Source organism: Narcine bancroftii, chromosome 2 (assembly GCF_036971445.1).
Source record: "Narcine bancroftii isolate sNarBan1 chromosome 2, sNarBan1.hap1, whole genome shotgun sequence".
NCBI lineage: Eukaryota > Metazoa > Chordata > Chondrichthyes > Torpediniformes > Narcinidae > Narcine > Narcine bancroftii.
The window spans coordinates 186,005,170-186,018,787 of record NC_091470.1 but is presented as its reverse complement, the minus strand read 5'-3'; the positions used below and the strand labels follow the sequence as shown (position 1 = coordinate 186,018,787).

Genomic DNA, 13,618 nt, shown 5'->3' with positions numbered 1-13,618 from the left:
TATCTCTTTCCTCCCTTCCCACAGCATCCTGGGGTCTATCACGTCCAGCTCCATGGACTTATCAATCTTAATGTTTATAAAAAGATCTAGGACTTCCTCTTTCCTCATCTCAACATGGTCCAGCACACACGCACACATGCTTATTCTATTCTGACCTCACCCTGACCAAGATCCTTTTCTCTGGTGTACAGGTACACAATCCTTTATCCGGACGTCTAAAATACAGAAATCTCCAAAATCCAGCAACTGAGGAGAGAGACGGCAGCGCGAGTCGGGCGGGCGAGGTGGGGAGACCCACAGTGCAAGTTGGGCAGGCGAGAGATCGGCAGTGCAAGTTGAGCAGGCGAGAGACCTGCATTGCGGGGCAAGCGGGCGGGGGGTGGGGAGATCCGCAGCGCGAGTCGGGCAGGCGATGGGGGAGACCCACAGCGCAAGTTGGGCAGGCGAGAGATGGGCAGCGCAAATCGGGCAGGCGAGAGACCAGCAGTGCAAGTCGGGCGGGCGAGGGAGGGGGGTGGGGGGAGACGGCAGCGAGACTGGAATGGAGTGGGAGTGGATACGGCAGCACAATTTGTTGGGCTTAAATCTGGCTTTCCGAAATCCGGAAAAATCGAAATTCGGAACACACTATCCCCCAAGGTTCCAGACAAAGGATTGTGTACCTGTATTCATTTCAGATCTCCCCAACCTCCTCTGCTTTCAGGCAATCTTTGCCTCCTTTATCCTTAAGCAGCCCTACCTTCACTCTCGTCATCCTGCTCTACATTGAATGCCTTGCGGTTCTCCTTAATCCTACTTGCCAGGCCTTCTTATGCCCCCTTTGAACTCTACTAAGTCTGTTCTTAGGTTCTTTCCTGGCCACAATATAATTCTCATGAGCCCTTCCTGTTTTGCTTTTTTGCTTCTTGTATCTAATGCATGCTTCCTTCTTCCTTTTAATTAGCTACCTCACCTGGTTTCCTTTTCCTGCCATCTTTTCCCTGTCTCGGTGGGACAAACTGTGCTGGCTGGACATGCCTCCCGGGCCCAATCCTACACATAGCTCTTTGCATGCTTTCCATTCCACCCTCGACATGTTTATAAACCAGATGTGTGGCTGGCACAGATGTGGATGGGATGAAAGTTCCGATAACATTGCCCAATTTGTGAGGATATTTTATACTCATTCACCGTTTACCAGGACAAACCTGTAGGAGTACTGTCCTGAGCACCACTGCCAGGTTACCAGCAAGACACTGAAAAATCAATGCAGGTAAAGAGAGAGACATGTTTACATTGAGAGGGACCGGACTGCCCCACCATACCTGTGGTTGTGATGTGGGTGGTGAGGGGCTGGGTACGCACAGACCCTGAGATCCCGTAGAGATAGATGGTGTATCTGGTGGAGGGTTGGAGCCCCACGATGAGGTACCCTCGCTTCCCGCCAGCCACCGTGACGTTCCGGGTCTTCTGTGATCCCCGCACCCTGTACTGGATCAGGTAGGAGTCGAAGGTTCTGTCTGGGGTCCAGGAGAGGTGGACGGAGTTGGCGGTGACTTTCGGGGCTGACAATCTGTCCAGTCTTACTGGCGCATCAGGAACTTTGCCTTCAGAAGCTAAAACGGGGAGATTGACGTTAAAATCTCACGCACAAATTACAGTAATAACAACAACATTAAATTTAACTTCAGGACTTGAGAACGTGATGGCAGGAGATATTTATAGATCTCGGCAACAGAGATGAATGTGGATTCAGTCAAAGATCACATGTTATATCAATGAATTATGGAATAATGAGTGGATAAATAACCTCATGTTCTACTGTAATTTTGGGATTGTCAATGAAAGAGGAGGAGCGAGGGGCTTTGGAGACATGTGAGTGTCGGGAACCAGCTGGAGGTGAGTGCAGTTTAAAAGGAAACAGACAGCAAGTTAAAGGTTAAACAGAATAGTGATTAGCATGAGGAGTAATAAAAATAAGAGGAAGTGACAATTAAAAAGAGGGGTAGCTCCAGTGGAGCAGCCAGTGTGTGAGTGGCTCAGGGTAGGAGGGGACATTGGCTCACGAGGCTTTGGATGATGAGCTTGATTCCAGTGAGGTAAGTTCAGAAAAGATATTTGTATTTAAACTAGGAAGTATTAATGGAGACAGCAGCTCAGGCTGTTGAAGGTTCAGATTGCTGGAGGTTGTAAATCTGGGACAGCACAATTGCCACTGATGACTACTCCTGTAAGAGGTGCATCCAGGTGCAGCTCCTGAGTAAGGGAAATGGAGCTGGATGAACTCCAGATCATTCGGGAGACAGAGGCATTGATAGAGAGGAGCTTCAGGGAGACAGTGGCCCCCAAAAATCACGAAGCAGGTAAATGGGTGACTGTTAGGAGAGGGAAGGGGAAGAAGAAGACAGTGCAGTGCACTCCTGTGGCTGTTCCCCTAAACAATAAGTTTTGGATACTGTTGGAGGGGATGATCTACCAGGGACAAGTCGTGATGGTCACATCTCTGGCGCAGAGGCTGGGCCCTTGGCTCAGTAGGTCTTGACTGCCACTGCCAGATTACAGATGTGTCCCTGAAACTAAAGGAAAAAGTCAGAGAGATACATTTGCATTGAGAGGGACCAGACCGCTCCATATTACCTGTGGTAGTGATGTGGGTGGTGAGGGGCAGGGTGCGCACAGACCCCGAGATCCCGTAGAGATAAACGGTGTATCTGGTGGAGGGTCGGAGCCCCATGATGAGGTACCCTCTCTTCTCGCCAGCCACTGTGATGTTCTGGATCTCCTGCGACCCCCGCACCCTGTACTGGATCAGGTAGGAGTCGAAGGTTCTGTCTGGGGTCCAGGAGAGGTGGACGGAGTTGGCTGTGACATTCGGGGCTAATAAACTGCCCAGTCTCACCGGCGCAGCCGGAACCTTGTCTTCAGAAGCTAAAAGGGGAGAGAACAGAGTCACAAGTAGCTATGGAGGCCATGAATGCTATCCCCCGCATAACCGAGATTCCCAACCTTTGGAACTGGCTTTGCATGAACACCTACAGAAATTATCACTTCACATAAAGTTAACCCCTCTTCCTACTCCCTGTGTAAGGACTTTAAAACATTGGCTGGAATTTAGCGAGATGAATGGGATTTTCGGTATTTTCCAGGAAACTGAACTGGCAGGGAAACCATTCCCGAAAGTCAGAGTTTCTGTGACTAGGGAGTGTCAAAACATTTGAGCATGGGTCTCATAACAAAGTTCTGCATGTAGAGATTTGGAAAACTTCCATACAAATTATAATAACAGCAAATTAAGCTAATTAAGGGCCATGGTTCTAATTTAATTTTAAAAATCATTGATAAGGTTTGAAAAATTCTTTTCCTGCTCTCTCAGTTCAGTCAGTTTTCAGGATTCAACTTAAATTTATATAAAAGTGAACTCTTCCTTTGAATGCATCAGCTTCAGTGTACATTAGTTCTCCTTTTAAGATTGTGAAAAATCATTTAATTTATCTGGGTATCATTAAAAGTCATAAACACCTTTTCAAAGAAAATGTTCATAACTTACTAAAATGTGAAATGATCCTTCACGCATTGGTCTCCCCGTCTACAACTTTGGTTGGTCGTATTAATTCTACTAAAATGAGCATTCTACCCAAATTTTTATACCAGCAACCAGGACCGGGGTTTGAGTCTGGTGCTGGCCGTAAGGAATTTGTATGTTCTCCCCGTGTCTGCGTGGGACTCCGGTTTCCTCCTCCCCCTTCAAAATGTAGGTGGGGGGGGGTGATTGTAGGTCAATTGCTTGTAATTGGATGGTACTGTGTCTAAATCTAAATTTAATAACTCCAGGTTACAAAATAAAATGCCTAAACCTGATCTTCATAAATCAGGAATGAAATGGGAATTGGATTTAGATCGAAATATTGATGAAAATGTTTGGAGAAATATGTGTAGACAGTATGACTAACGTAATCAATGTACATTATAGTGCAGTACAATTTTTTACATCAATTGACTCCATATAAACTGAAAAAATTTCAACTTAGTTCTTCAGATTTATGTTTTAGATGCAGCCAAGAGGTAGGTACTTTTTTTACACTCAACATAGACTTGTCCAAGGTTAAAAGTTTTTGGTTGCAAATTAAATTATTTTTAGAGCAGATATTAAAAATAAATTTACCTTTTGACCCAATGTTGTTTTTACTAGGAGATATTAAATCAATAGCTTTAAGATTGAAATTGAATATGTATCAAATTGAATTTTTGCACTTACCATTGGCGGTTTCTAAAAAGTGTTTAGCTATTACATGGAAATTGGACTTGAATTTAGGGATGAAAAGATGGCATAACGAAATGAAAGCCTGTATTCCTTTAGAAAAGATTACATATAATTTGAGAGATAAATATTTTTTCTTTGCTAAACTTCAGAGCCCATATTTGAAAACTATTGATGTTAAAATGTGAAGTCTCGGTCCATTCTGTGGATGCCGGGGAAGGGGGGAGGGAAGGCATTAGCTGGGTGGTTGGGGAGGGTGGGGTTTTTTTATATAAAAATGATTAATCCCATTATATATGTATTAAATTGTAGTAAATATTGTTCTGTTCAACTTCAAATAAAATATTTAAAAAGAGTCAAGGTTCTTGGCCTGATTCCCTCTACCCAGAGACTCCTTCAGTGACTTTGATCCCCTTCCCAGATGTCACAACATTACATAATGTTGCTTCCGGAAGGGGAAACCAGTCCTCATTGAGGGGTCAGTAATGGAGAGGGCCAGGAACTTCAAATTTCTGGGTACCAACATCTCTGAAGTTCTATGCTGGGGACATCAGGTCGACGCGATCACGAAGAAGATTCGTCAGTGGCTATATTTCGTGAGGAGTTTGAGGAGATTTGCTTTGTCACCTTAAACTCTTGCAAATTTCTACAGGAGAACATTCTATCTGGCGGCATCACTGACTGGTATGGTGGCCAAGTCAAGATTATTGTCATCTGATTGCACAAGTATTACCTGATGTTTTCTGTTCCTCAGTGTGACCGGACACTATCAGACATCACATGAAGGACAAGTATTCATATATTGTTTCGTAAACACAAGAGTCTCAGTTGGTTAGTGCGAGCATTTCCTTTGGTCGCTCAGCATTCTCACTGCCCGTGGGACATGCCAGTGCACAGGACAGGAAGAGGCTACTGAGGTTTGTAAAACTGAGCCAGCGCCAGTCTTCACTTGATTAAGGACATCTACAAGAGGCGGTGCCTAAAGGGAGAAGCAGTCCCCACCACCCAGGTCATGCCCTCTTCTCACTGCTACCATCGGAAAGGAGGCACAGGAGCCTGAAGACTAACACTCAACAGTACAGAAACAGCTTCTTCCCCTCCGCCATCAGATTTCTGAACAGACGAAGAACCACAGACACGACCTCACTTTTCTCTTGTTTTTGCACTAATTTTTTTTCAAAGAAAATTATAGAAAATGCTGCCACAGAGACATGATGGGCTCATGACAATAAATTTTGATTAGTGCTATCGATGAATCTACGGAAATAAAAACACAGACATGCTGGAAGAATCAGCAGGACTTGCAGCGTCTACAGAGGTTTTAGGCTAAAGCCCTTCTTCAAGGTGTGAGAGCTCCTGAATTAAAGGAACAGGCAGGGGAAGGGGTCCAGAACCTGTGGACATTCCCACACCTTTTCTCCCTTTATGCACTAGTTGTTTATTTTTAAAATTTTGTATTTACAAAATCGTAATTTATAGTCATTAATGACAATAAACCCCATTTTGGCTCTGAATCAAATCTCCTTTCTCTATGGAGTGGCCGATAAACTGGAGCTGATACAGAGGTGGAGGGAATCAAAGATATTATACCATCCAAGTGTGTAGACACCATGGGTGAAGTTAGGAATGTTGGAGAAATTCAGCAGGTCACACAGTGGACTTTATAGATAAAGATACATAACCAATGTTTCGGGCTTGAGCCCTTCATCAAGGTACGAGTGCAATGTAGGCATTGAATAAAACGGTGGAGAGGGAGGGGCACAGTCCCACAGGCAGAAAGTAATAGGTAGATAAGGGAGGAAGGGCAACAGGGGGAGGGGGGGATGGCTCTGGGAATGGAGAGGAAAGGGGGCAGAGAGCTGGAGGAAAGGAGACAGAGGGATGGAGAAGAGAGGGAGAATGGGAAGTGGTTTAGCAGCATCAGGAGAAGTTGATGTTAATGCTGTCCAGGTGGAATATTAGGTGATGCTCCTCCAATTTATGAGTGGCCCCTGGACATGGGGCCATGGACAGACATATTGGCGCGGGAGTGGGGTGCAGAATTGAAATGGTTGGCCATTGAGAGATCCCTGTCATCGTAGGCCTGCCCCGCGTCCCGCTACTTTATTCAGGTACTCGTACTTTGACGAAGGGCTCAGGCCTGAAACATTGGTTCTGTACCTTTATCTTTGCTATGTAACTTGTTTAACCTGCTGAGTTTCTCCAAATGTGTTTTATATGAAACCATCACCCAGTTTGTGTAGATTCTTTGCACTAATTGACAACTCTTTCATCACAAACCTGTGGTAAAATATTTCTGAGTGGCTACCACCGGATTAGAAGTGGATCCCTGAAAATGAACAGATAAATATGGACAAAAAGAAACATGTTCACGTTGAGGGGGAGCAGATTCATTGACAGTACCTGGGGTGGTGATGTGGGCGGTGAGGGGCTGTGTGCGCACAGACCCCGAGATCCCGTAGAGATAGACTGTGTATCTGGTGGAGGGTCGGAGCCCCCCGATGAGGTACCCTCTCTTCCCGCCAGCCACTGTGATGTTCCGGGTCTCCTGAGATCCCAGCACCCTGTACTGGATCAGGTAGGAGTTGAAGGTTCTGTATGGGGTCCAGGAGAGACGGATTGATGTCGGTGTGACGTTGGGAGGTGACAGCTTGCCCAGACTCACTGGAGCTGTGGAAACTTTGTCTTCAGAAGCTAAAAGAGACATATTGAGGTAAGAGGAGGCATGGAGCCCACCAGTACTGTGCCCATAAAGGGGAGGGTGGAAGAAATACCCAACCTTGGGTAACTGGCCTTCCAACAGATTTATGGAGGCACCTATCAGAAATCTGTACATCCCCAGAAAATAAAAATTCTGTCCGAACGTCAACTTAGAAGATCAAGAAATAACATTTCTCCCCATGACTTTGAACCAGAAATGTAGCAAGTTACAGGATACTCTGATTGGAAGTTTCAAGACATTAAATTTACATATATATATTTTTAAAATTACGTTTAGATATACAGCACGGTAACAGGCCATTTTGGCCCACGAGCCCATGTCGTCCAATAACACCCAATAGACCAACAAACTCCAGTACATTTTGGACGGTGGGAGGAAACCGGAGCCCTCAGGGAAAACCTGCACGCACACAGAGAGAACGTACAAACTCCTTACAGACAGCGCGGGATTCGAACCCTGGTCCCGATCACTGGCGCTGTAAAGGCGTTGCTGTCCTATTCTGGGAACACATAAGGCAGTTAGTGGTAAACTATTCCCACTGCTTAGTGGGTCTGGAATTGCAGATGTTGTATGAAAATTAATGATCAGGTTTTCAGGAATCGAGTTCAGAAACACTTCTACTCACGGAGTGCAGGTGTAAATTAATATTCTCTATCACATGTTACAAAGATGCTAGAAAATATAATTTAACCCAGAATTTAGGGCAGGCAGGTTAGGACAATGATATTGCAGCACCCTTAACCCAGTTTCGAATCCAGTGCTGTCTATAAGGAGTTTGTATGTTCTCCCCTTTGAACTGGTTGCTCTAGTTTCCTTCCCCTCCCTCCAAGACACATGGGGTTTGTAGGGTAATTTCGTGTATTTGGGTGGCATGGGCACATAGGCCAGAAGGGTCTGTTATCATTGCTGTAGGTCTAGTAGGATTCACTGACTAGGAACATCACAGGATCATGGAGGTTGAGGAGGGCTAGGCTATCGACCCACCTCCCCCCCCAATCCTGACCACCTTTTACAGGGAGCACAATAGAGAGCATCCTGTCTGGCTGCATCACTGTATGGGACGAAAGCTGCAAAGCATCGAACTGGGCATCATTACGGAGGATCGTCAAAATGGCTGAGATGATCGTCTGACTGTAGATGTGGTCCTTTCCGTGCTCCACAATAGACTGTGCCCAACATATCCAGCGAGCTCCTATTAACTGCAGAGACCAATATAACTGCTGTGTCTTTCTGCAACTTGGACCCTTTGACATTCTCCAACTTGAATGGCTTTGTCATTGGGGGTAGTTGCGCAAACCCCAAACTCCCTAAGCATTGGTAGGGAGGGTTTCTTTTTTTAAAATTTTGGTAGGTATACATGGGTCAGCACAACATTGTGGGTTGAAGGGCCTGAATTGTGCTGTGATATTCCATGGCTGTCCCATCTCAAATTCTCCTTCCTTGACCAAGCTTTTGATCCCCCTGACTCAAGGCCAAACCTCATGGTAATTTTAACCCCTGCCACACCCCTGGCTGTTTGGACTCATGACAGGAGGTCTATAAATGGGACGTGTGGCTCAGACAGAGGTAAATGGAATGATTGTTCCAAGTTGTGCAGATATTTTCACACTAATTCACAGATTTCCAGTGCAACCCCGTGGCACTGATGTCCTTGCCAGGTTTCTGGCCAATCCCTGAAATGGAGAATGGCAGATAGACAGAGAGATGCGTTGAGAGGGACTGGACTGTATCTGGTGGAGGGTCGGAGCCCCCCAATGAGGTACCCTCTCTTCCCGCCAGCCACTGTGATATTCCGGGTCTCCTGCGATCCCTGCACTCTGTACTGGATCAGATAGGATTCGAAGGTTCTGTCTGGGGTCCAGGAGAGGCGGATCGATGTCGGCATGACATTCGGAGGTGACAGGCTGCCCAGTCTCACTGGAGCCATGGGAACTTTCTCTTCTGAAGCTAAAAGGGTCATATTGAGGTATGTGGAGGCATGGAGCCCACCAGTACTGTGCACAAGGGGCAGATCGTGGAAGAGATTCCCAACTGTGGGACGACCGTCTAACAGATTCACCGCAGCACTTATCAGTAATCTGTACATCCCCAGAAAATAAAAATTCTGTCCAAATATCAACTTCTTTGGCTTGGCTTCGCGGACGAAGATTTATGGAGGGGGTAAAAAGTCCACGTCAGCTGCAGGCTCGTTTGTGGCTGACAAGTCCGATGCGGGACAGGCAGACACGATTGCAGCGGTTGCAGGGGAAAATTTGTTGGTTGGGGTTGGGTGTTGGGTTTTTCCTCCTTTGCCTTTTGTCAGTGAGGTGGGCTCTGCGGTCTTCTTCAAAGGAGGTTGCTGCCCGCCAAACTGTGAGGCGCCAAGATGCACGGTTTGAGGCGTTATCAGCCCACTGGCGGTGGTCAATGTGGCAGGCACCAAGAGATTTCTTTAGGCAGTCCTTGTACCTTTTCTTTGGTGCACCTCTGTCACGGTGGCCAGTGGAGAGCTTGCCATATAACATGATCTTGGGAAGGCGATGGTCCTCCATTCTGGAGACGTGACCCATCCAGCGCAGCTGGATCTTCAGCAACGTGGACTCGACGCTGTCGACCTCTGCCATCTCGAGTACTTCGACGTTAGGGATGTAAGCGCTCCAATGGATGTTGAGGATGGAGCGGAGACAACGCTGGTGGAAGCGTTCTAGGAGCCGTAGGTGGTGCCGGTAGAGGACCCATGGTTCGGAGCCGAACAGGAGTGTGGGTATGACAACGGCTCTGTATACGCTTATCTTTGTGAGGTTTTTCAGTTGGTTGTTTTTCCAGACTCTTTTGTGTAGTCTTCCAAAGGCGCTATTTGCCTTGGCGAGTCTGTTGTCTATCTCATTGTTGATCCTTGCATCTGATGAAATGGTGCAGCCGAGATAGGTAAACTGGTTGACCGTTTTGAGTTTTGTGTGCCCGATGGAGATGTGGGGGGGCTGGTAATCATGGTGGGGAGCTGGCTGATGGAGGACCTCAGTTTTCTTCAGGCTGACTTCCAGGCCAAACATTTTGGCAGTTTCCGCAAAGCAGGACGTCAAGCGCTGAAGAGCTGGCTCTGAATGGGCAAATAAAGCGGCATCGTCTGCAAAGAGTAGTTCACGGACAAGTTTCTCTTGTGTCTTGGTGTGAGCTTGCAGGCTTAGGACATTAAGAAATAACATCACTCCCCGTGGCTTTGACCCTGAAATCTAGCAAGTTATGTGATACTCTAATTAGAATTTTCAAGACATCTTTGGAAGATGGATTGGCATGGCCAGTGTAGTGGTTAGTGCAACACCATTACAGCGCCAGTGACTGGGGTTTGAATTCAGTGTTGTCTGTAAGGAGTTTGTAGGTTCTCCCCTGCCTGTGTGGGTTTCCTCTGGGTGCTCTGGTTTCCTTCCACCCTTCAAAAATAAAAATTACTGGAGTCGTTGGTTAATTGGGCGGCACAAGCTTGTGGGCCAAAAGGGCCTGTTGCTGTGTGCCTCAAAATAAAAATGATTGCTTTGTTGGCTGATGGGATTCACTGACTAAGAAACATCGCAGGTTAATGGAGTTCAGTCAGCCTACAATTCTTCAGGAGGTTGATGAGGGCAATGCCCCCCATCTTGACCACGTTTTACAGGAGCACTGTTGAAGGTGTCCTGTCTGGCTGCATCTTTGCGTGGTATGAGAGCTGAAAAGCATCAGATAGGACATCAACACAGAGGATCAACAAAATGTTCGAAAAGATCACCGGGGTCTCCTTTTCCTCTAGTGACAACATTTTACTGGGAATGTTGCTTAAATAGGACTTAAAGCATTAAAGAGGACCCTTTCCATACAGAATACAGGATCTTTGACTCTCTACCATCAGGAAGGAAGTCCAGGAACATCAAAATCAGGACCGCCAGGTTGGGAAATAGTTTCTTCCTGCAGGCTGTGAAATTGATGAATGGTATTCTATAATAGTTAATTAGCCCTATATATTTATTTTTAGTGGTTAGCGCAACGCTGGTGTGGCGCCCGTGACCTGGATTTGAATTCGGTGTTGATTGTTTGTGCGTTCTTCCCATGTCTGCTTGGGTTTCATCCAGGTGCTCTGGTTTCCTCCCCACCATTCAAAAACATACGGGGGTTGTAGGTCAATTGGTTGTAATTGGGTGGCACGGGCTCATGGGCCGGAAGGGCCCTGTTACCATGCTGTAGGTCTAATTATAAAAATTAAAAATATATCTGTATGTCTGTGTATTGTGTCCAGAGGCTTCACTACGGTTGGTGTCACCCAGTGTGGTAACTCATAGTGTCACCTCCCCCTGCCCCATGGACCTCATTCCGTTCCAGACCTTAGTGATGTTCTTTGTATCAATGTTACATGTAAAAATCAATTCCCGTATATCACTGAATGTAACGGCGACAGCAATGAGGTATAACACCCAAAGGTTTGATAAAAACAGTGACTATATAGACACCGGCAGCAACAAAAACAACAGTGCTTGCTTGTGGCGCGCGCAGGCAAAACCACGTGATTCAAAGCATTGTTGTCATTGGGTAATAACGACGGCTCTAACCGGAGGTTCAGAAAGTAAATGAGCATCGAGTTTTAGCCTTGTAGGTAAATTGATACACGTAAGCTGGGCTGACGAAAAATCTTTTTGTTGTTTATAAGTGATGACAGGGATATATTATAAAAAATAATAAATTTCTGCTGAAACACTGCAGAAAAACTTTATAGACAGTCATTTTTGGTGTCACTCCCTCTGATGGTGTCACCTGGTGCAGTCTGCTCCCCTCCCAGTGATGGTGTGTGTAAGTGTGTGCACTGGGGACCGGAGAATCGCTGTTTCATCGGGTTGTACATGCACAGTTAGATGATCATGAACTTGAGATTCATCACAATCTCAGTTAATAATGGAGTACGTCCAAGGGTCTCAAAGGCATGGTCCTCTCTCTGCTCCAGAATAGACTGCATCCAGCAAACTCCCATTTCAAGTGGTAACTCCTGTGTCTTTCTGCAACTTGGATCTTGTGACATTCCCCAACTTGAATGGCTTTGTCATTGGGGGGCAGTTGCGCAGACCCAAAACCTCTTAAACATTGGAAGGGAGGATTAAAAAAATTTGGTAGGTATTTATGGGTCAGCACAACATGGTGGGCTGAAAGGCCTGTAATTGCTGTCCCAACTCATATCTCCTTCCTTGGCCAAGCTCTTGATCCCTTGCCTCAAGGTCGAAATCTGTGGTCACCTTAACCCTGCCACACCCCTGGCTGTTTGGACGTGTGGCCAAGACAGACGTGAAAGGAATGATTTGCTCCAAGTTGTGCAGATATTTCCACACTAATGCACAGATTTTCAGTGCAAATCTGTGGCAGTAACGTAAAAACACAAAGCTGGCATAACTCGGCGGGTCAAGCAGAGTATTTTATATCGCAAAGGTATAGATACCAAGGTTTTGGGATTGAGCCCTTCATCAAGTTATGGTCATCATATAAAGTACAGTACTTGGCCTGCCGTGTTTCTCCAGCTTTGTGTTTTTACTAGAACCACGGGGTCAGCAGACTTTTATGTTTTTACTACCAATGGCAGTAATGACCCAAGCACCTCAGCCAAGTTTGTGGCGCATCCCCAAAATGGTGAACGGTAGATAGAGAGACTTGATAACATTGAGGGAGACTGGACAGATCGACAATACCTGTGGTGGTGACATGGGCGGTGAGGGGCTGGGAGTGCACAGACCCCTTGATCCCGTAGACATAGATGGTGTATCTGGTGGAGGGTCGGAGCCGCATGATGTGGTACCCTCTCTTCCCACCAGCCACCGTGACATTCCGCGTCTCCTGTGTTCCTTGCACCCTATACTGGATCAGGTAGGAGTCAAAGGTTCTGTCTGGGGTCCAGGAGAGGCGGATGGAGTTGGCTGTGACGATCGGAGGTGACAGGCTGCCCAGTCTCTCTGCAGTCGCAGGAACTTTGTCTTCAGAAGCTAAAACAGAGAGATTGAGGAATGAGAGAACGTGAAGCTCATCTCCACTGTCCGTGCTGATTCCCAACTTGGGAAATGGCCATCCAAGTCACCCCTTGCAGCACCAGAACTTGGGGCTCCTATCAGAATGTCATAAATTCTACCTACACAATGTCTCTGGACGTGAAAAGTGAGAACACAGTTAATGTAGCGGCTAGCGCCACGCAATTCCAGCACCAGTGACCCACAGTTTAATTAAACCCAGTCTGTCACTGATGTTCAACCCGTGTTTGCCTTAGTTTCCTCTGGATGCACTTGTTTCCTCCCACCCTTCAAAACATACGTGTTTTGAGGTTAACTGGTGTATATGGGCAGTAATGGTTTGTGGAATTTAGGAGAACATAGGGCTGTATCTCATTGAATCATTTTGAATGTTGAAAGGCATGGACAGAATAGATGTAGAAACATTGATTCCCAAGGTGGGAGAGTCTAGACCAAGAGGGCACAGCCTGAGGATTGAAGGGTATCCGCTTAGAACAGAGATGTGCAGGAATTTCTTCAGACAGAAGGTAGTGAATCTATGGAATTTGTTGCCACAGGTGGTTGTGGAGGCCGGATCATTGTGTGTATTTAAGGGAGAGATTGATAGGTTCTTGATTAGCCAGGACATCAATGGTTATGGAGAAAAGGCCAAACAGTGGGGCTGAGTGG

At 46.3% G+C, this 13,618-nt stretch overlaps 1 protein-coding gene across 1 annotated transcript in view; it reads right to left on the bottom strand.

The window, feature by feature from the left end:
* The window catches only part of LOC138753014 (tenascin-X-like), a 161,621-nt gene that overhangs the window by 68,146 nt on the left and 79,857 nt on the right, over positions 1–13,618 (bottom strand). Inside the window, exons 46-49 of the mRNA XM_069915608.1 lie at positions 12,638–12,928; positions 6,641–6,931; positions 2,617–2,907; positions 1,305–1,595 (exon numbers count right to left, since the gene is read on the bottom strand). Coding sequence (XP_069771709.1) covers positions 1,305–1,595; positions 2,617–2,907; positions 6,641–6,931; positions 12,638–12,928 — 1,164 coding nt within the window. The remainder of the gene's footprint in view (positions 1–1,304; positions 1,596–2,616; positions 2,908–6,640; positions 6,932–12,637; positions 12,929–13,618) is intronic.